Below are 24,503 nucleotides of genomic sequence, written 5' to 3'. Positions count from 1 at the left end.
CTTTTCTTCAAGGAAAAACATAAAATGCAATGTTCTTTAGGGATTAATGCAAAGACTAATTTAAAAATACTTATAAGTTATATGGAAAAAGGAGTACACAATGAAATCTACAAGCACTAGGATAATATTAAACTATTCCAAGCTTTCATATGGGAACAAGCTACAATAAAAGCTTACAAATCATAAAATGGGATTAAGGAGTTGAATGGATTTGAGACATCATGAAGTCCAAACCCTTCAATATATAGGTGAGAAAAATAAAGCCCATAGAAACTGAATGACTTGTCCAAGGTCACCCAGATGGGATTCAAAACCAGCCTAACTCCAGCTACAGCATGATTTCTGCTATATACCACTTGTCCGGGCCAAAGAATGGCAGGTGAATTTTAACAATGTAAACAAATGGAAGTTTGTGAAATATGTGCTACAGTCCAGGAGTCATTATAAATTGGGCTATTACTAGGAAATAACTATTGTAATGATGCCAGTTTGTTTTGCGATTATCTGGTGCAATAGTATTACTTCCATTTTACAAAGTGAGAAAACTGAAGGTCAGAAGGCATAAGTGATTTTTTTTGCAGTAACATGATTAGTAAATGATGAATGTGGGATTGAACAGAGGACGTTAGATTTCAAGTCCAGTGATTTGTCTAATATAACATGTATTCTGCTTTTCCAAACTTGCAGATAAAAGTGCAACAAATTGTTATGCATTAAAAAGAAAAAGCATTTTGTTTATATAAAAATGGTGGTGTAATAGTACACATGTGGTACAGAGAAGAGTAAAATGACTGAAGGATGAGGCTTGGGGAATTGCAATATTTAGACATTAAAAAAAATAAGTATCCTTTAGTCTAAAAAATACAAGGTGAAAGACTAAAATCTATGAAATAATGTCAGTGAATGAAGAACGTGACTTGTTAATCAAATTTTGAGATACTAAGGGACTCTATGAAACTTGAGAGAATTAAATGCTTATTTGTATAGCACTTTTAAAAAGTCCATATTCATTACTTCCTTTGTTTTTCATAAAGAACCCTGAGAATAGTTTTCATGAAGTCTTTAGTCATGTTTCATACAATGGATAATAAACTTATGGATCTCTCTACAGAATAAGTAGAGTAAATGAAAAGCTTCAGAAAGGGTTTGGACAAATTTATCAATTAGCCAGATACAAAATGGCTACTAAGAAAATCTAAATTTTTAAGTTTGATTTCAAGGAGGAAAGCTATACTTGTTTATGCTGACACACTAGTCTTTTTCTGGGGCACCAGATTATTGTCATGAGTACATTTTAAAAAATTGTATTTTGGAATAGGATACCTTTTTCTATGTCTAAGTATAAGCTGGAATATAGGAATTGCTCTACTAAGAATTCATTCTTCCTGATGCCGCCTAAACATCAGGTTAAGTCCCAAATCTTACAGAACTAAATCTACTACATTTCACTTTTTTGGTTAGAAGGATTTTGTTCCTCCTGATATTCAAATGGAGAACTACTTTTTTCCCTGTACTGTATAGGGAATACATTTGTGTATTCCTAGCCAATACATTTATGAAGTTGGGCTTATATAAATGATCACTTATGAAAAAGGTTTCTCACATGGTCTTTCTTTAAAAAAAAAAAAAAGCAGCTGTTTCATGGAACAACAATTATTTTATAATAATAGCCCATAACTTCTATGAAAACATATTCAGTATACTGACTAGAATTCTATTTTAAAAAGAAAAAAAAAGTAGCAGAAATAGACTTGGAAAAAGACACTGAGCACAAACTTTTTTTTGGTGTTTGTAAATTTCTTTGGTAAAGCTTTGTTAAATATTATAGATTTATTTAAGATTTTTAAAAATTTTATATATTTATTTAACTTTGTTTTTATTGTTGATTATATTTGTAACCAAAAATGAAAAATTATTTAAAATAAAATGTTATGGTGGAAAAGATATCTAAACCAATTCAGAAACCAGAACTTAAAATTTAAAATGTCCACTATGTTAATGTTTTAGGAAACTTCAGGTTAGGGCTAGGCATTTTTTCCAAAGTGCTTGATATAATTCAATGCTACTGCCACCTTCCTGTTAAAAATGGATACCCAAAAGGACATGATCAGCATGACAACTCCAATTTCTTGTTTATATTATAAACTGAAAGTATGTACTACTCAGAAACAGGTATTGGGAAGGTAGTATGTTCACCTTCTTCTCCTGGAGATAGGCAGTTACAGGCAACAAGATTTTACTGATGTTTAGTTTTCTGAAGAAAGTTTCAACTCCTGCCCCCAAGAATTCCAAACTCCTGAAAAAGATGGTGAAATAAAAAATCTATACTTACACTTCAATACTTCAAGGACCTCTGATTTCCTTGGTGTGGGTACCCACTCCACTGATACAGACCCCAACCCCTCCACCATTCAGTAGGTAGCCTTTGAGCACTGCTATGGCCAAAACCAATCATCACTCTGGAGTTTGGCTGGTTTGATCCTTGGACAACTGACATAAAGTCTGTTGTTAGGGCTTTTCCAGCCTGGTTAGAGTTGTCAGAGGTGATCCATTGCTGGAATACTCATTAAAATTCCACTTTCTCATAATGATGAGGAACTAAAATAATCCTTGTAATTTTAGGAAATAGAAACATCAACATCAAGCTTTTTTTGGATATCTCATTAAATATCAAAATGATTTCATCTCTGGGGGAAAATGATCATTTTCCCTAATAGAGATATATGGTTAGGGTTAGACCATCAAGTTCTGAGTCATGAAGCTATTACCACTTTTCATATATTTATAAAGCCTTGAAATGTATAAAATCAGATGCCGATCAGAACAATAATTTGTCCAGGCAGTAAAAATGTTTGTCAGCATCTCTTAAATTTTTACCACTATATCAACCTCTAATAATATCTGAACCATTTTCTGTCACTCCTAGAGAATTTTCTTTTCATGCTACTTATAAGACAATTCCTTTACTCACTATAGTTAAAAGATAATACATCAAGTTAAGTAGTGAGCAGTTCCAGAGCTAAGGATTCCTAAAGAATCACATATTGGGCAAGATCTCAAGTAGGCCTTACAAGGGCCACATTTGCCAATCCTCACACTTTATTTCCCTAAGGAAGCCTGATTTCTGTCGAAGAAGTAACAAATTATCTCTAATTTACTTCACCCAATCACTGGTCTCTCCTGCTATTAACATGAGAGGAACAAAAGACAAACTCAAAAATATACTGGAATTGTTCTTTGGAGGTTTGATGGAATTTGCTTATAAATCTATCTGGTCCTGGAGTTTGTTTCGGAATTAATTTATGGATAGCTAATTCCCCCCCCCCCCCCTTAGTTTGAGTTGTTTAAATTCTCTATTTCTTATTTTGTTAATCAATGACAGGGACAAAGGTGGAATAACCAGGGGTTTAACTATCTGCAGAGCTTTGTCATCTGTGGGACCAATGATAGTAGTATATTACATTTATTACCTTCCTCATCAGCAGTTCTTGGCACAGTTCCTTGCATTGTCAGTAATCAACCATTCAATAACTCTATTCTATTTTTGCTCTCATCTACACAGAAGTAAGACTGAGAACGAAAGATATCTATATTTTTATGTAAATTGTCACCACTCTTCTAGTTCTATGAGTGTTCCATATACGTGAGAACAACCTCTCTCAATTAGTTTGAGTGGAAGAGAAGTTCATATGTGAGGAAGGATGTACTCAAATGAGCCACTATACTACAGAAAGATTTCCTGGTACCAGAAGAGTCCCTTTCCCAATCTAAGATCTTAGTTGCATTATTTCAAAATTAGGGGGTTGGGGTATGTAAAGTTTAAGTTTAAGCATCTCTCCATGATTAGGATGTTTTCCATGTGGATACTCCTAAGCACAAAGTCCTAAAGTCTATATAAAGATAATATTGTGTTTCACCATGGGGGTGGCTAATTAAAAGCATCTTGATGAAAATATTACGGCCAATAGTCATATGTTTACTAGGAAGCACCTTTTTTCTTGTAGTTAAATTAGCCTTGGCTCCTGGATATTTCTAACTGTCTACTCATTTCCATTTGGCCTGTATGATGGCAGGGACCATGGCTTAATTCACTTTTATATTCTTCAGTGTCTAAAATATTTTCTGTACAGCGTACAGTTAACAGTACTACTGTCAGAACGGACTCTTTTGTAGGAGGAATGGAACAAGAATATTTAAAAGCCAAGGGTTTGTTGTTGTTTTTTTTTAACAGAAAGTAAAGGCTAAAAAAACTAAGGCAAGTCTAATTCATATTAGTAATACTTTTACTCCAAATTTGGTGGTTTGATTCTGAGCATACAATTATGGACACAGATAACCTTTATCCATCACTGTATACTCCAACCTTTCATTTTAACCTCAAATACCACCTCCTCCCTTGATAATATTGAAGTTACTAACCTGCTTGTAAAGGGCATTTTTTGCTAATAAATCTAGCTTGTCTTCAAAGACAATTAAATCCATAAAAGTATTTTTTGTTCCCTGTTTCAGTCTTTTGGACATGTAGATAATCTGATGGAGTTGGAAAAAAGTCAGTTTGAAGCAAGTAACAATATATACTTATTTCTCTTTGAATACAGCCTGAGCTAGTCCCTATTTACCTGCTTATATGAAAATAGTATAATTCATTAAATCTTATTTCTGAAGAAGAGAGAGAAAGGTGGTAGGAAGAGGTACTTAGGAGTATTAAATCATTTAAAAATCAGGTCATGAGTGTGGCTGGTGAAAATTTTGGTGGGCAAATTTCTGGTAAATGCTCTTCCAGGTTCTGCATACATATAGCTATCTAGACAGACTTGAACTGATTAACTGCTAAGATACAAAAGACTATGTGGGCATCAGAACTAATGATTATTAAATATTTCATTTGTTCATTTATGACTGTTAGAAACTTCATTTGCTGTTGATATATGCTAAATTCAATTATTTTTATCAACACGAGAAATACCTTTTCTTACCTGGTTGGTTTTTTTTGTTCTGTATCTCTCCATTAGTCACTGGCTGTTTACTTGTTATACTATTGCCTCTTGACTGGGTATTTAATACTTTAGAAGCAGGTCCCAGGTTTGTTGCTATAGTAGGCAACTGCTGACCTCTCTTTAGAAGCTGTTTATGTTCCTGGTGCCGAAATCGTGGTGGTACTTCACCACGAGGGTAACGAGGCAAGGCCTGCTGCTGTTGCTGCTGACTGTTGGCTGTGGCCCGCTTGGCATTATTCTGAGTGCTGGTTACTGTGGAAGTGCCGTTAGTAGAGTTGGCAGGCTGAGGCTGGCTTACACTGGGCTTTATCTGTTCTGGCACTAATACCAACAAAAAGAAGAAGAATATAAAAGGTTAGTCAGTAAAGCACACAACTACAGCAAGACGTATATTAACAAAAATAAAATATGCTACAAATGGACAATGGGATAAACACTAATGAGTGAAATATCTCATTTATTAAAGTAAGAACCAGCAATCAAGTTGTGTTACTACTGATGAAACTTTGTCTCATTCATCAAAGTGCTAGAAAAAGAACTTCAACTACATGGTCATGTGATGAGAGGACCTAGCAAAAATAAAATTACAGTGAATCAAGTGCCTAGTCCTTCTGAAAACATCCCCAAGCACTTGCAATTTTTTAAAGGTTGTTTCAAATTGTTCTATCCCTACTTGTTTCTTCCTCCTGTTGAATAATCACTTAAAATAAAAGAAAGTAACTAGAAGAAAAGTTAAAACTGTTTTATGGGGGGAAAAAAACTGCTAAAGAAATGAATATAATCAACAGCCAACTGAAAGATGCTTAAAAGCATTGATAATCAAATGCAAATTAAACCAAATCTATGATACACCCTCTCCTCTTGACCCAAATAAGCAATGATGGAGAAACACAACAAAATTAAGTTTTAAGCCTCTATGTCAGAAAACAAAAATGCTAGTGCCACTGTTTTGGAGATAAAGGGAGGTGGCTGAAGTTGCCTATATACAGGCATAAAATCTATAAGGCCCAACGGACCACCAAGTTTCAAAGCAGGGGAGGACTATGTTCACCCAAGAATCCCAGTGTGGGAGAACCTTTTAAAAGAAGTATAATGAATGGACAAAACATTATAACAGAAAAAATGAGAGAACCCCTTAGGAAGAAGAGAAAATAAAGAGAAAGGTGTATCATAAAGCAAAGTACAGAGTAAAGGATGAATAGATAAAGAGGGAAAAGGGTTTAGTGCTAGCATGGCTAAGAAATCAGCTACATGATGATGACCTAGGTTGCTCATTTTACAGTTTAGGATACTGAAACACAGAGTCAATTGCTTTACTTTCCCAAGGTCATATAAGGAGTAAGTTGGGATTCAAACTCAAGAGTCTCCAACTCAAAATTTAGTACTTCTTGACTACACCAGCTCCTTTTCCCAGAGCTATCACTTCTAGGCTTATTTGAAAACTGTTACCACTACCCTCTTAGGACAACCCCTTCCTTTACCCTCCAAAAGCCCCACCAAACATCATTCCCAATATTCTCCTCAGTTTAATCATTGAATTTACCTATCTGGATCAGTATTACTACAATTATCCCAGTCACCTACAGTTTAAACTTTGGAAGGCCTCTTGACCTTCACTTTCAAATACCAAATCACCAAGTCCAGATGTTTTCTCCCCCTTCATCTCTTAAATTTGCTTTCTACATTCTCAGTATGCTTAGTCTAGGTTGTTTCCTCTTAGGAAAACAATTTATTTGTCAAACAGAGTAGAAAACACCATTCCTCTTATTAGACTGCGTTATACTAAACAACATTTTCCAAAATGTTAAAGTTGGGGCAGCTAGGTGGCGGAATGGATAGAGCACCGGCCCTGGAGTCAGGAATACCTGAGTTCAAATGTGGCCTGACATTTAACACTTACTAGCTGTGTGACCTGGGCAAGTCGCTTAACCCCAATTGCCTCACCAAAAAAAAAAAAAAAAAGAAAAAAAGAAACAAGAAACAAGACCAAAATGTTAAAGTTACTTGCTTGTTCTTCAGTATTTCAAATTGCACATAAATTTGCTGCCTTACAAGTGGGACAAACCTCACTGGTTCACAATCTAATGACAAATAACCAAAAACCAAAACTGATTAAAACTAAACAAAGTAATAATGTTCATGAGATGACGCAGCTAGGTGTTGCAGTGGATAAAGCACCGGCCCTGGATTCAGGAGGACCTGAGTTCAAATCCAACCTCAGACACTTGACCCTTACTAGCTGTGTGACCCTGGGCAAGTCACTTAACCCCCATTGCCCTGCCCCCCCCAATAATGTTAATGAGACTTCAATGAATTTCAAAGACACTATCCTTAAAAAAGAGGATTATAGACAATGAATACTCTAATTGAGCTCTAATACTGGCCTGTGATTTTCTTAAAAAAAGCAAGTGATCAGAATTTACTGCATTTCTTCTTTTCTTCTTTAACTCTCTTGCTTGAAATGACAGAACCTTTTGTGTTGGGGGAAAGAGTTCCATACGATGCCTAACAAACTTAGCAAGTAAAACAGCTTTCTCCTAAGCAATTCTTTTTGTGAAGAATCTGAATCTGCTTCTATAAACTTTGAAATAGTCAACGGAACATCTCCAGGGGACTTATAGATACAATTTTAAAAAATTACTTTGCTATTAATTGGAAACTAAATAATCTCATCCTAAAGAATGAGTGGGTCAAACAACAAATCATAGAAACAATCAATAACTTCATCAAAGAGAATGACAATAATGAGACAACATACCAAAACTTATGGATTGCAGCCACAGAAGAAATTTTATATTTCTAAATGTTTACATGAATAAAACAGAGAAAGAGGAGATCAATGAATAGGGCATGCAACTAAAAAAGCTAGAAAAAGAACAAATTAAAAATCCCCAATTAAATACCAAATTAGAAATTTTGAAAATTAAAGGAGATTAATACAATTGAAAGTAAGTTTTATTTATTAATTCTACAGTTTCCCAAGAGCTGTTTTTATGAAAAAAAAAATCAATAAATAGGTAAACCTTTGGTTAATCTGATTAAAAAAAAATAAAGAAGAAAACCAAATTACCAGTATAAAAAATGGAAGGAGTGAATTCACCACCAATAAAGTGGAAATTAAAGCAATAATTAGGAGCTATTTTGCCCAACTATATGCCAATACATTTGACAATCTAAAGGAAATGCATGAATATTAACACAAATATAAATTGCCCAGATTAACAGAGGAGGAAATAAATGTCTTTAATAGTCCCATTTTAGAAAAAGAAATCGAACAAGCCATCAATGAACTGTGTAAGAAAAAATCTCCAGGGCCAGATGGGTTTACAAGTGAATTCTACCAAACATTTTTTTTAATTTAGTTTTATTTTTTCCAAAATTAAATGTAAAAAGAAATTTTAACATTCATTTTTAAAATTTTTTGTTCCAAATTGTCTTCCTCCCTCCTTACCCCACCTTAAGAACTCAAGCAATTCATTATAAGTTATACATGTTCTACCAAACATTTAAAGAACAATTAATTCCAAAGCGATATAAATTATTTGGGAAAACAGGTGAAGGAGTTCTACCAAATTCCTTTGATGGTGTTGATACCATAACCAACCAGGAAGAGCTAAAACAGAGCAAGAAAATTACAGACCAATTTCCCTAATGAATATCGATGCAAAAAATTTCAATAAAATATTAGCAAAGAGATTACAGCAATGTATCACCAGGGTAATACACCATGACTAGGTGAGATTTATACCAGGAATGCAGGGCTGGTTCAACATTAGGAAAACTATCAACATAATCGACCACATCAACAACAAAACTAACCAAAATCATATGGTTATCTAAATAGATGCAGAAAAAGCTTTTGATAAAATAAAGCACTCATTCCTATGAAAAACAATAGCAAACATAGGAATAAATGGGGCTTTCCTTAAAATGATAAGCAGTGTCTACCTAAAACCACCAGCAAACATTATATGTAATGGGAATAAGTTAGAGGCACTCCCACAAAGACCAGGGGTGAAACAGGTCCATTATGACCTCTATTATTATAACTTTAGCAATAAGAAAAAGGAATTGAAAGAATTAGGGTAGGCAAAGGAAAAACAAAACTATCACTCTTTGCAGATAATATGATGCTATACTTAGAGAATTCTTTAGAGATTCTTTAGAGAATCCTAGAGAATCAACTAAAAAACTACTTGAAACAATTTAACAACTTTAGTAAAGTTGCAGGATATAAAGTAAATCCACATAAATCATCAGCATTTCTATATATGACCAACAAAGCTCAGCAGCAAGAGATAGAAAGAGAAATTTCATTTAAAATAACTGTAGATATAAAATATTTGGGAGTTTACCTGCCAAGACAAACGACAAACCCAGCAACTCTATGAACACAATTACAAAACACTTTTTAGGGGCAGCAAGGTGGCACAGTGGATAAAGCACTGGCCCTGGATTCAGGAGGACCTGAGTTCAAATCAGAACTCAAACACTTGATACTTACTAGCTGTGTGACCCTGGGCAAGTCACTTAACCCTCATTGCCCCATAAAAAATTTTTTTTAAAAAGAGAAAGAAAACAAAACACTTTTTACACAAATAAAAACAGATCTAAATAATTGGAAAAGTATCAATTACTCATGGATAGGCTGAGCTAATATAACAAAAATGACAATTCTACCTAAATTAATTTACTTATTCAATGCCATATCAATCAGACTACCTAAAATTGTTTTATAGAACTAGAAAAAATAATAACAAAATTCATTTGGAAGAACAAAAGGTCAAGAATATCAAGGGAATTAATGGAAAAAAATTCACAGGAAGGAGGGCTAGCCATACCAAATCTAAAGCTATACTATAAAGCAGCAGTCATCAAAACTATTTGGTACTGGCTAAGAAATAGAGTGGTGGATCAGTGGAATAGGTTAGGCACAGGAGACACAGTAGTAAATGCCTACAGTAAGTGATAAACCCAAAGACTCCAGCTTCTGGGATAAGAACTAACTGACAAAAACTGCTGGGAAAACTGGAAGATAGTATGGCAGAAACTAGGTACAGACCAACATCTTACACCATACACCAAAACAAGGTCAAAACGGGTACATAATTTAGACATAAAGGTTGATACCATAAGCAAATTAGGAGAGGAAAGGATAGTTTCCCTCTCAGATATATGAAGAGGAGAAGAATTTATGACCAAACAAAAAGAAAGAGAATATTATGAAATGCAAAATGGATCATTTTGATTACATTAAATCAAAATTTTTTATACAATCAGAAGCAATGAAGCCTAGATTAGAAGGAAAGCAGGGGGGCAGCTAGGTGGCACAGTGGATAAAGCACTGGCCTTGGATTCAGGAGGACCTGAGTTCAAATCCAGCCCCAGACACTTGACACTTAACTAGCTGTGTGACCCTGGGCAAGTCACTTAACCCTTATTGCCCTGCTAAACAAACAAAAAAACCCCAAAACAACACAGAAGGAAAGCAGAAAGCTGGGAAACAATTTTTATAGCCAGTGTTTCTGATAAAGGCCTCATTTCTAAAATATATAGAGAAGTAAATCAAATTCATAAGAATGCAAGTCATGGGGGTGGCTAGGTGGCGCAGCAGATAAAGCACTGGCCCTGGATTCAGGAGTACCTGAGTTCAAATGCGGCCTCAGACACTTGACACTTACTAGTTGTGTGACCCTGGGCAAGTCACTTAACCCCCATTGCCCCGCAAAAAAACCCAAACCAAACCAAAACAAAGAATGCCAGTCATTCCCCAACTGAGAAATGGTCAAAGGATATGAACCGGCAGTTTTCAAATGAAGAAATCAAAGCTATTTTTTGCCATATGAAAAAATGCTTGAAATCACTATTGATTAGAGAAATGCAAATGAAAACAACTCTGAAGTACCACCTCACACCTATCAGATTGGCTAATATGACAAAAAAGGAAAATTTAATTGGAACACTAATGCATTGTTGGTGGAGCTGTGAACTGATCTAACCATTCTGGAGAGCAATTTGGAAGTATGCCCAAAAGGCTATAAAACTGTGCATACCCTTTGACCCAGTAATATCACTACTAGGTCTGTAACCCAAAGAGATCATAAAAAAGGGAAAAGGCTCCATATGTACAAAAATATCTATAGTAGCTCTTTGTGGTGGCAAAGAACTGGAAATTGAGGTGTGGTATGTGAATGTAACAGAATACTATTATGCTGTAAAAAATGATAAGCAGGCAGATTTCAGAAAAACCTGGAAAGATTCAAGTGGACCAATGCCAGGTGAAGTGAGCAGAACCAGGAGAACATTGTACACAGTAAAAGCAACACTGTGTGATGATCAACTGTGATAGATTTAGATCTTCTCAGCAATACAGTGATCCAAGACAATTCCAAAGGATTCATGATGGAAAATGTCCTCCACATCAAGAAAAAGAATTATGGAATCTGAATGCAGATTGATGAATACTATTACTTTTTCCCCCTCTTTTGAAAAGTTTTTTTTCCTTTTGTTCTGATTCTTCCTTCACAACATGACTAATATGGAAATATGTTTAATGTGATGGTACATATATAACCTACATCAGATTTCTTTCTGTCTTGGGAAGCAGAGAGGGGAGCGAGGAAAAATCTGGAACTTAAAATGTTATAAAAAACAAATGTTGAAAAAACAAAACAAAACAAAAAAACAAATGTTGAAAACTATCGTTACCTGTAACTGGCAAAAAATACTATTAAGATTGGGAAAAAATACTTTGCTACCCAGATGAATTTTTATGGTACAAAGACTGATTTGAAAGTAAGAAACAACAGGTAGTGATAGTTAATCCCCTGTGCATTTTAGCATGTAGGCTATCTGGGTTATAAAGGAAGAAATAAGACTCCATGTCACTACAAATAAAGAAGATTTTAATGTACTTAAGTGTCTGAGAATAGTATGCACAATAACATAAATGAAACTATCATTAAAAGACAGCTAAATGCAACAACCTCATTTTCCTTTAAAGCAGGGATTCTTAACCTGGGGTCCAGAAACTTTTTTTTAACTTAAAATTTGATAACTGCATAGTGTCCCAAAGGTCTTAATGCAGTTAGAGTAATCGTTTAAAACTTTTGGAACACCTTGCATTTCAAAATCACTTTTTTTCTTTTGTAATACTATGTATTTTATTTTATGCATTTTAAAAAAGAAGGGGTGGGGGCATCTTGGTTGTGCAGTGGATAGAGCACCAGCCCTGGAGTCAGGAGGACCTGAGTTCAAATTCAGCCCCAGACACTTGACACTTACTAGCTGTGTGACCCTGGGCAAATCACTTAATCTCAATTGCCTCACCAAAAATAAAAGGGGGGGGGGGGGAGCCATGATGCAAAAAGGTTAAGAACCACTGTCTTATGTGGTAGCATGTGGATAAAACACACACCACAGATCTTTTATGTCCCACATGCTGACAGTAAGATTCAATTGCCGTAGGAGCAGCTAGGTGGCACACCAGCCCTGGAGTCAGGAGTACCTGAGTTCAAATCTGGCCTCAGACACTTAACCCTTACTAGCTGTGTGACCCTGGGCAAGTCACTTAACCCTAATTGCCTCACTAAAAAAAACCAAAGATTCAATTGACGTTTTGGTGCATTTTGTTCAACTACTTCTACTCTGGGGGCAGGATGGACACACACACACACACACACGGAAATAACTTGTGTGAAAAGCATTAGGTATCTATCAATAAAACTTTTGAAAATCATACATATAAACATATTTCATATATACTATGTATTAACCATATAGAAACTTATTCCATGTCACTAGGAATAACAGATTTTGTTAGAAAGGTTTATAAAGTTCCAGTGGAAACAAATTCTAAGAGTCACTTCTCACCCGTAATATATTGAGTCAAGATAATTATTTTACCTGCCAGCTACAATAAATAAGCAATTTACAATTAAGGACAAATAACCTTTTACAAAACAGTAGAGAACTCTTAAATTTTTTCATAGCAATGAGCCCAACTTTATTCCCTGGAAATAGGAGGGAAGGGGGCTTATGTCATTTCCCAAGGAAGGAAAATGCATTCTGAAAAGCAACAAACTGCCACTCTAATCTACAGTCTCTTATTTTATATTAACAAATTTACATTTAATTAGGGATTTACTATGTCTCAGTATACTTTAGGATAGTCCCTATGCCCTCTGAAAAATACCAACTTGCAACTGTGTAGTCTTTTTAAATAGAACAAATCTATTTAATTGAGTGACACTATCAAATCTAGCAGCATGGGTATATGGGCTCAAATGAAGTCATTTTCCAGGTAAGGCAATCTGACTCATAAACTTCTTAGTATAGGAATTATCAGTTTAAGTCTAGTTCTAAGATTAGTTGAGACTCTAAGCAAGTCACCTAAATTCCCTGAGCCTCAGTTTCTTCATATACAAAAACCAGCATGATAATAATTCTCATGCTACATTCCTTAGAAGGTTGCTGTGAGCAAGTAATGAAAAAATTAAAGTTATTATTTCAAAGTACTTTATAATATTATCTGCTACTTAAAAATTCTTTTGAGTAGGAAAAATATTATAACCTGATTTACATATAAAAATACTGAAGCAGAAATATATGTTGAAGAAATAACGCTGTGATTCAGCATTTACTAATATTCTTCATTCAGATGGTGTAGCAAATGGAATTATTTCTATATTGTCATATAGTGTCTCTACTTAAGACAATATAGATCAACAGAAAATCTAAGGCTCATGCTTTTCACCTTTGATGAATCATTTTTACATAAAGTATGTATGCAAAAGGAAAAAATGGATTAGTACAGAAACAAATTTTGGAAAGCAAGAAGCCAAGTTAATTTAATTCAGCAACCACAGAGTGCTTGCAATGTACCAGACACCTGGTGACACAAAACAGTTCCTGCCCTCAAGGAGCTTACATTTCTACTGCAGTGAAACAACATGTACACAGATAAGTAAATACAAAGCAATTCTGGGGGAGGAGGGAGAGAGAGAGAGAGAGAGAACACAAATAACTGAGAGACCAGGCAACGCAACGCCCCTTGTAGTGGGAGGTGGTCGCTACAATTGAACCTTGAAAGAAGATAGATTCCAAGGATGAGGGTAAGGAGAAAAGATCATTCCAGGTATGGTTCAGCTACATAAAGACACAAAGTCAGGAGATGGAATGTCGTGTATGGGAATAGCATGAACTCAAGTTGGAAAAGAGAGGGTAAAGCCAGGTTATGAAGAGCTTTAAATGCATTAATTAAAAAAAAAAAAAAGGGAGTCTATATAATCCTAAAGGCAATGGTCACTGAAGCTATCTTGGAGTCATTGAAACTTATGGAGCAAGTCTTTAACAGGTCTGAATGTGATTAACATTTGCAAAAAAAACCAAAAAACCCCAACCTCCAAACAATTAAGATACAAATTTTATATTGTGATCTTTAAAAAATGTGCCTTAAAATACTACATCCTGGAACAGGAACATAAAAAGCACACACTCACTGATTATTGATTTTTAGATTAAATGCTGACAAATGTAAAGTTTGCTTAGTATTGCTCCTTTTAAATTTATGTGACATTGATTCCACATGTAAGAGAAAACATCTAAGTTAAGACACTCAGAAAACAGAATGCAAAAGTTAAGTTCCTTAAGTAGAAAGTTTTGTCCAAACACAATAGCAAAAGAATGACTTTTATTCGTTTTTGTTTTAATGGGGGGAAAGGGGGGAAAAGGGGGGGATGAGAGAACAATAATCTGTCAATAAAACTGAGAGTAAATTTAATGCCAATTTATTAAAAATAAGATTATTTTAGCAAAACTTCAATTAAGCATCTCCAAGTATTCAGAACTAAATCGCAGCTAGCATGTTTTAATTTCAACCCCCCAATTTCTTTGAAAAAATTAATAGTTAAGAGTATGTTATTTTTAAAGCAGAAACATCAACTATACTCTTAATATTATCAAAGATATCTCAAAGGTAACTTTCAATTAATGCTGATTCACATTCAGTATCTTCTGGATAAAAAAATAATCTGTCTAGAAACCTGATAAAAATGTAAAACGTGTAACAACTGACAGATTTTAAAGTAATTTGTTTATACTATGATTTTAGACTTAATAGCAAAATGATGTTTTTCAAATGCAATTCAAACATTTGGTAAGCACCTATAAAATAAAATACATAATACCATGAAACTATACCCTTATAAAATTAATTATTCCTGCTGCTCTACTAAAACAGAAATGAACCATCTCCCTAAAAGGCCAAGATCATTCACTTTGTGACTGAACTTTCCTACAAATAACAACAATGTTATCAAACAAGGACACAATTTCATAAGGAACAAACCCGAGAAATTCCTCAAAGTAGGTTAAGAAAGACTTTACATGGAGGGGCAGCTGAATGGCGCAGTGGATAGAGCACCAGCCCTGGAGTTAGGAGTACCTGAGTTCAAATCCAGCCTCAGACACTTAACACTTACTAGCTGTGTGACCCTGGACAAGTCACTTAACCCCAAGTGCCTCACGAAGAAGGAAGAGGAAGGAGGAGGAAGAAGAGGAAGGAGGAAGAAGAAGAAGAAGGAAGGAGGAGGAGGTGGAGGTGGAGAAGAAGAAGGACTTTACATGGAGAGATTCCAAAGAAAGAGGCTTCCAACTTCTATTGCTTTCCCACTCTGCAGATTTCATTAGAAAATGGAGAAGCATGGTGAAAGTACTGCAGGCCACCTTCTCTACTATGGGACCAGTGCCCTGAATTCTCCCTTCCAATTAACAACAACAACAAAAAAGGCAGCTGCTCAAATGATTCAGAGCAGTTTTCCTCAAAATTAGCTTACAAATTAAATTAATTAAAAACAAACAGAAGCACTATACTGTCACAAAAATCCTCTTTCTGTTAATAAATAAGCAAATTGGATATATTATAATAACTTTCCTTGCATGTCATACACTAAAGAGTTATATCAGTTCTGGAATGTTGAAGGGCAAATAGAAAAACTCTAGCTTTCAAGCTGATACACATAAGATCCAGGGCTAGAATTTTCGTTGTGGAAAAATGTCCACTGCTCTGAGCCCAACAAGCTGATCTGGAAAATATCTACTTATATTCTACATTAGGAAGAGATGCAAATATCAAAGATAATTCTTTTTTCATAAAAGAGTAAATGGTCGGGGGCAGCTAGGTGGTGCAGTGGATAGAGCACCGGCCCTGGAGTCAGGAGTACCTGAGTTCAAATCCCACCTCAGACACTTAACACTTACTAGCTGTGTGACCCTGGGCAAGTCACTTAACCCCAATTGCCTCCCTAAAAAAAGTAAATGGTTTTATTCCCCAGGTAGAGCTTACCTTCTTTATAATACCTTGCTCATGTCTACCTTGCAAAAGAAAACAAAGCAACACTGCTATAATACAGACAACTAAGTACAGGGTGTCCAAAACTCTTAGTGCAGTTTTAAGTTAAAGCTTAACAGCTTCAGAAATAATTTTTTAGTTCTTAGTTTAACAGTTCTAAGTTATTCAAGGTTAAAACTGCACTAAGACTTTTGGGACACCCTGGACCTTTCTTGGAATAAGACACAGGCAGACAAGATCCTTTTATGACTGAGCCTACCTGGACAAATTACATCAAATTCTACTCTACACTATGGGGCGATATAATTCCAGCACAAAGTCTTTCCCTTTACAAAATGTGTTGTAAGTTAAAGCAAATCTATACCCCCCCCCAAAAAAACCCCAACACTAAACAAACATATCTTTAGTACTGCTCAAAAAAACCCTTAAAACGTTTTGCCAAAAACTTACTATCTATAAGGTGCTGGGGATAGAAAAATGAACAAATTTCCTTTTCTTTAGGGGCCTACTACCTAATAAGAGGGCTGAGATGTTTACAAAAACTGTAACACACATAAGGAAGTACCAAATAAAAGAAGGTTAAACAGGACTAAGAAGATGCAAGCATCCTGTATGGGCAAAGGCTGTACCCATCCCAAGAACTTTGGGTCTAGTAAGACAAAACATGCAAACCAAATAGAAACACAAAATACCTGAAAGAGCTTGAGGTGAAACAGCCTGTGACAGCTCTGAGGCAGTAAGGAGTTTAGGAAGGGCCCTGGGGAGGAACAGCAGCAGAGAAAGCTTCCTGAGGGAAGCAACTCTTCAGAGGAATTGGGGAGGGGAAAAGAGGCGTCTGAGCCATCCCAGAGATGAGAGACTATGAGAAGCCAGAACCACCTGGACCTGTTTGTGGACAGTGAGAAGTCCAGGTGGGCAAGAGCTGATTTTCTGTGCTTTGATTCTTACATGTAGGAATATTACGTTATAAATGGAAGAAGAGTGGGATAAGCTCAAGTAAAATAAAATGAGAACCTGAATTAAAAAAAAAAAAACCCCAAACAGACAAGAACAAAGAAGGCTATAATAACCACACTGCAGAACGTCTGACTAGGAACTGGTCAGAATTAAGTCTCTCCCCCAGGAATGGTCTCATATTCTCTCATAGCCCCTCACAACATACACCATGGTTGGCTAATCCACTTTGGTTTAATGAAGCTGAGAATGAAAAAGAAACTAAAAAACTAAGCACTATCTGTGATAACCGTGAATTTGAGATTCTATACAAACCATTCTACCACCCCCACCCCAACATTTAGCACCCAAAGGAATGCTGGGACACTTAGAACAGGAGCCCAGGCAGCTCTCAGACACCAATTGGGTGGCTTCTTTCCCCTAGTTACCATATCCAGTGATCTTGAACTTCTCAAAGCTTTTCTTACTTTTCTGAATTCTTCTCATGTTTCTTATATTAATTTGGTTTTTCTCTCCCATCTCATATCCTGGATGCTCTCTCCTTATATTTACATTTATTTATTTTTCCCTTTCTCTACTCAAGAAAGATTAGGAAAATTTTTGACTATTATTTTTCTAATAAAAATATTTGGATCCATCTACACTAAAATCATCAATATATCACCATGCTGTGAAAGACTCAGTTCAAAACTGCTAAGTGAATTTTTATGAAATTCTGAAACTGTATTTTTTATTTTATTTTCATCTTTTGTTGGAGAACACTCTAAATTGTGGTTAGAGATGGATTACAAGAAAGATTAGAATATTTTTAAAGGTAGGATACAGTTCTATTCCTTTGAATTTTCTATCTTTCTAAGCAGATATATTTGTTTCTGGTTGATTTACATATAAAATGCAGTGTGAATAATTTTTCTTTCACAGATGGGTAGGATGGATTCAGATTATCAAGTACCTTGAGAATGAGGAAGTAGTTTGCATTTAACTCATAAGAAACAAAAAAGTCATCTAATACAGGCTTTTGGACAAAGGATTGTTATGATTTAAGTAGTATTAGGAAAAATCAGCTTGGCAGGAAAATGTAGAATTAAAGAAAGAGATAGCATGATACTGTGGAAAAGAGTATCACAAGGATGATCAGGAAACATGAATTCTAGCCTCAACTCTGTCACTAACTACCTGTGTGGGATTTTAGGAAGGTCACCTCCTCACTCTGAAACTTACCTCAGTCTCTTTTTATGTAAAATAAGGGAGTGGAATTAAGATTATAAGGCTGGAAACTGGAAAGAACACTGGCTCTGCACTAAGAAGATATGAATTAAAATCCTACCTCTGACTAACTTAGATAAACCTTGGAAAAATAACTTCACCTCCTTGGGTCTCAGTTTCCTTACCTGTAAAATTAAAAGTTTGTTATATGAACCAAGGTCCCTTAGATTCAATGTTATAAGCTTTAAGGTCTCTTCCACCTCTGAATTCTATCCTTAAACAAAGAGAAACAGAAGAACAGAGATCAAGTAAGAAGCTGCCATATTTTTGGATTTCCATTTTACTAACAACATCTTAACACTACCCTCACTGTCCACCCCACCCCCTGCCCCCCCAACATATATACACAATGTCACCTGAATTGATTTTTCCTTCCAAAAGCACTTGAATGCTGACATGCCTGAGTTTCTTTTAACCTTCTACTACTATAACCTTCCTTACGGCTTATGGCATAATTGCATAAGGGCTAATTTGAGGAAATTACATATCAAGGGCAAAAAAGGTCTTCAGTTTCTTTGTTCCTCTTATTTCCCTGGCCTAGCTATATATTCCACTCATTTTTCAAGGCCAAGATCAAGACCCTCTCTGAAAATTCTAGCTCACACGCAGCATTCAAGGTCTTAGTCTGACATTAATTTGTACTTAATGTATTTACATACATTATTACTGAACTGGTTTAGGTGTAAATTTCTTCCCACGTAGATAGGAAGGCATGCACCATGTTTTTATATTGATTTTGTACTCTGTTCCCCTCTCAAACCTCAATAATACTACAAGCATAGCTATATAAAGAATAACATTTACATATAGCACATTAAGGTCTGTTGCTAGTAAAATACATATATTATTTAACTTGATCCTCAAAATAATCATTGGGACCATTCCCTGAGAGCTACTTCTCCCCTCTTTTTAATCTTACATCACTTCTTCATCCCTGTCTTACATGAAAAAGGGGTCCTTCCCTCTGCCAAAGCAAACCCTTCTACATGAGTATTCCTATTCCATTTTATCTTCTGAAGATCGTTCCTTAACACATTCACTCTCTCAATAATGTCTAATGGCTACTACCCCACTGCATACAAACATGCCCATGTCTTCCCCATCTTCAAACTCAAAAAAACCCCTCACTTGATCCATCCACCTCCACTAGCTACCATCCTAATTTTCCTCCATTTCATGGCTAAACTCCTCGAGAAGGTCATCTACAACTGATACCTCCACTTCTTTTCCTCTTACTCTCTTCTTATCTCTCTGCAGTCTGGCTTCCAACCTCATCATTCAACTGAACCTGCCCTCTCCAAAGTTGACAATGATCTCAATTGCCAAACTGAATGGTATCTTCTTAGAAATCGACATCCTTCCCGACTTCTCTGCAGCCTCTGACATTTTCAATCACTCTCTTCTCCTTGTAAATTCTCTTCTCTAGATTTTTGTGACAATGCTCTCTCCTCTTAGCTGTCTTACAACTCTTTCTACATCTCCTTTGATGGTTCTTCATGTCATGCCCAATAAGCATGAGGTATTCCCAAGGCTATCATTATATACCAACACTAGCTTTTCCTACATAATACTCTGTGCTTTAGGCCCTCTTCATTTCTCTCTCTACATTATTTCACTTGGCGATTTAAATGATCTTTTTTTTTTGGTGAGGTAATTGGGGTTAAGTGACTTGCCCAGGGTCACACAGCTAGCAAGTGTCAAGTGTCTGAGGCCAAATTTGAACTCAGGTCCTCCTGAATCCAGGACCAGTGCTCTATCCACTGTGCCACCTAGCTGCCCCTAAATGAACATTTTTATGCTAGTGATTCTCAACTTATGCAGCCCTAACCTCTTTGAAGACCTCCAGTCTCATATCTGCAACTGCCTATTACACATCTTAAACTGAACATGTCCAAAACTGAAGTCATTATCTTTTCCTCAAAATATTTCCCCTTTCTTATTACTATCCGGGGTATCAACAATGTTCCAGTAAAACAGACTCACAAGTGCCAACCACAACTCTTCACTCTCTCATCCCCTATATCCAATATGTTTCCAAATCCTATAAATTCTATCTTCAAAATATCTCTTGTATATGCCCCCTTCTCTCCTATGACACTGCCACCACTTTGGTGGAAGCCCGTATCACCTCATGCTAGTTGGTCTCGATGCCTCAAATCTCTTCCCACTCCAGTCCACCCACCATTCAGATATTAATGTGATCTTCCTAAAATGCCAATTCTGATCATATCACTCTCTTACTGAATTAACTACAATAGTTCTCTATTATATCTAATATAAAATTCTCTGGCATTTGAAATCTTTCATATCTGCTTCCTCTTACTTTTCCAGTCTTCTTATAACTCCCACTTATTTACTCCCATGTACTCTACAATCCAACAATGACAGGTTCCTTGCTTTTCCTTGAACAAGAAAGCACATCTCTTCACTCTGGTCTTTTTTACTGACCCTCCTCAATTCCTGGAATGCTCTCTCTCATGAGTATCTTCTGGATTTCCTGGCCTTCTTTTAATTCTCAGAAAAAAAAAAAAAAGCCTCCCTTCTGCAAGAAGCCTTTTCTTAGACTCCTTAATGCTACTATCTTCCTTCTAAGATTACATAAAATTTACCCTATATATATCCGCTAAATAAGATAGTTGTTTCCATGTTTTCTCTTCCCCATAGGAGCTCCTTGAAGGGAGAGACTTTATTTGCCTTTCTTTTTATTTATTCTCAGGGCTTAGCATAGTGATTGGCACATGATAAATGCTTAATATGTACTTGTTGGATGATTCAATCCTGTGAAATAAATGGTATTGTTATTGCCATTCTACATAAAGCAACATTATTAGGTTAATCTTCCTAAACCGTATTTCACTTTTTTCAACATTGAATTTATGGACAATGGTTTCAATACAGACAAGATACTGCCTCACAATCGGGTGAGGAACTAATAAGAGGTCTTAAATGCCAGCAAATAGGTACCTAAAATGAGGAAATATAATCTAGTTTGCATGAAGTAGTAATTGTGTTTTTAAAAAGTTCTTCTGAGGTCTCAATTCTTGATTTTGAGAGAGGTTAAGTGACTTGCCAAAGGCCATATCACTTGTCCTTCATATTACAAAAGGATCAAAATGACATCATGATAATGGGGGTCAACATATGGTGTGTCTAGCTGTGGCTGAGCAGACCAGTAAGAGCTTGGAAGGCTCTACATTAAGTTGGGCACAAAAAGTCTGCATAATCAACTTGTGACAGGATTCTTAACTTTAAGTTCAGTCACCCTAGAGGCCTAATAGAACTTAGCAGGGGATCAAACACTTAGTCTGACTGAATTAGTATGCCCCAAATCAAACTCAATTGCTTCCTTAAAAATCTATTTTTCCAGGGGCAGCTAGGCGGTGCAGTGGATAAAGCACTGGCTCTGGATTCAGGAGGACCTGAGTTCAAATCCAGCCTCAGACACTTGAAAATTTCTAGTTGTGTGACCCTGGGCAAGTCACTTACACCTCATTGCCCCAGGAAAATTAAAAAACAAAACAAAAACAAAAACTATTTTTCCTGATTTCCCTACTTTTCTTAACCATACCAAAAGCTTCCCGGTCACCAAGACTAGAAGCTTAATAAAATCTCTTTAGGGGCAGCTAGGTGGCACAGTGGATAGAGCACCGGCCCTGAAATCAGGAGTACTTGAGTTCAAATCCGGCCTCAGACACTTAACACTTACTAGCTGTGTGACCCTGGGCAAGTCACTTAACCCCAATTGCCTCACTAAAAAAAAAAAAAGTCAGATGGACTGGCTTGAAGAGGTGATTTTCTGATAAAGTTAAAGTTAAAAATCTAAATTTGCTGAAAACATTTTCAATGTAGATAAGATATTGCCTTACCATGAGTGAGAAACAGATGAGAAGCTTCAGGTACCAGCAAAAAGGCACCTGAGAGGAGACCGTGATCTGATTATAGAAAGTAGTTAACTGGCATTCAAACATGTCTTCTGAGGTCTCTACTCTTTATTTTAGTTTTTTCCTCTTTGCTTCCCATTGACCAAGAAAATGAACCTATCATTCCTGCTCCTCCCTGACTCTCTGTCCTGACATTCTAAACAGGGAGATGGGCTTATGTGGTCTCAAATTCTGTGGGCAGAGACAAATATAAGATTACTCTTCTGGTGAGCAATTCTTTAAGAACAGGTCATGTCAGACTGATCTAATTTCCCTCTTTGGCAGGACTGAATGAAAGGAATGTTGTGAATGAAGTTTACTTAGATTTTTACAAAGTTTCTGACAAAGTAACTCATACTATTCTGGTGGAAAACGTGAAAAGACAGGGATTTGATGATAAAACAATCAGACACATGTAGAACTGATTGTATGGCTGGTCTCAGAGTACTAGGTTAGGATTGTTAATGATTTGAACAACAATCCAGGCCTGGCAGGGAATTTCCCAAAGAGGAACCTAGGGATTTTTGCTTGGTGCTGTGCTGCCAGAAGTATGATATGCCAAGAAAGCTAATACAATCTTCCGCTGAATTAAGAGGGGCTAGGAATAACTTCAAGGACTAGGAAAATGAGAGTCCTACTGTACTCTTCCCATATCAGACCATATTTACAATATTGTTTTCAGGTTTAGGTGTATGATAAAATCGAACATGTCCAGACGAGGGCATTGTTGTTATTGCTTGTCCTTTGTTCTCAAAGAAGACCATAACATCAGGTGATGTCATGACTTGAAGTGAATTGGATTTAAGTGAGGGAGGGCTGTACAAGGTCACAAACCTCCCTCTCCTCCAGAACTATCTGGGTCCAGTGGCAAAATATACATCAAGACAACTGAAGATGGCACCAGATGTGTGTTTTGTTTTGTTTTACATTGCAACAAACATTTATTTTACTTTATTTTTCCAGTTACAAGTAAGGGTAGTTTTCAACATTCATTTTCATAAGATTTAGAGTTCCAAATTTTTCTCCCTCCCTCCCTTCCCTCCACCAATCTGATATAGGTTATAAAAGTACAATCCACAAGTGGATAGTATGCTTTGTCATTAGTCCCTTGGGATTGTCTTGGATCATTGTATTGTTGAGAGTAGTTAAGTCATTCACAATTGCTCATCGAACAATACTGATGTCACTTGGCCCCAGATGTTTTAAGGCAATTGGGATTAAGTGACTTGCCCAGGGTCACACAGCTATTAAATGTCTTGAGGTGAGATTTGAACTCAAGTCCCCCAACTTCAGGACCAGTGCTCTATTTACTGCACCACCAAGCTGCCCCAAACCTGTGAAACTACTCTGGAGTAAAACCAAAAGACATCTCCTACTTCAGGGCATTTTAAGATAAGAGCTCTCCTTTTGGAGTAGAGAACCCAATGATTGTATAGTCATGGTCTTCAACCCAGCCCCGGGGCTGATTCTAGGTGATCTGAAAGGCTAACAGCTTTTACTCAGGTCCTTCAAACAATCTCCAAAGTGGAGTTCTCAAAAGGTTCTGAGCATGGTGGACACCTGCTTTGGAAGGGACTATGCTTATTACTTGGGGTAGACAGATTCTGCCATGTTAATTCGTAAGAAGATGAAATATACTGGTCTTGTAGTTACACCCTGTCCGCAGGGATAAGGGCTTGTACTTAGAGTATAAATCAATGTCTAGGGATTATTCTGGGAAGCCCAATTTGAAATTAAGCAGAGATGCCCAAATGTATTAGAAAAGCAGGTCAGGCACTGTTGATGCAGGGAAACCTTTAAATCTACAAGACAGAAGAGAAACCAAGTCTGTCATCATCTAATAGGAAGAATAATTCAAAATTATAATACATTAAGAAAATACTCAGTGGAAATAGCAATATCAGTCTTCCAAGCCCTTCATTTCTCCTGCAGTTGGCCAGATTTCTTCTTAATCAATGCTGCTCAGCATTTAAAACCTGATACACGGGCTACTAATTACCATGAGAGTGATAAAAG

General features: G+C 36.2%; 1 protein-coding gene across 11 annotated transcripts in view; it reads right to left on the bottom strand.

Annotated features, from left to right (window-relative positions):
* The window catches only part of TNRC6A (trinucleotide repeat containing adaptor 6A), a 131,798-nt gene that overhangs the window by 58,598 nt on the left and 48,697 nt on the right, over nt 1-24,503 (bottom strand). For 10 of the 11 annotated variants that reach the window (XM_043978548.1, XM_043978552.1, XM_043978550.1 and 7 more), the window contains exon 5: nt 4,977-5,318. In XM_043978548.1, coding sequence (XP_043834483.1) covers nt 4,977-5,318 — 342 coding nt within the window. Of the gene's footprint in view, nt 1-2,196; nt 2,297-4,976; nt 5,319-24,503 lie in introns of those variants that run through there. The other variant, XM_043978556.1, reaches the window with a different exon arrangement.

This window comes from Dromiciops gliroides, chromosome 1, assembly GCF_019393635.1.
Source record: "Dromiciops gliroides isolate mDroGli1 chromosome 1, mDroGli1.pri, whole genome shotgun sequence".
NCBI lineage: Eukaryota > Metazoa > Chordata > Mammalia > Microbiotheria > Microbiotheriidae > Dromiciops > Dromiciops gliroides.
This window is presented reverse-complemented; position numbering and strand designations above follow the sequence as displayed.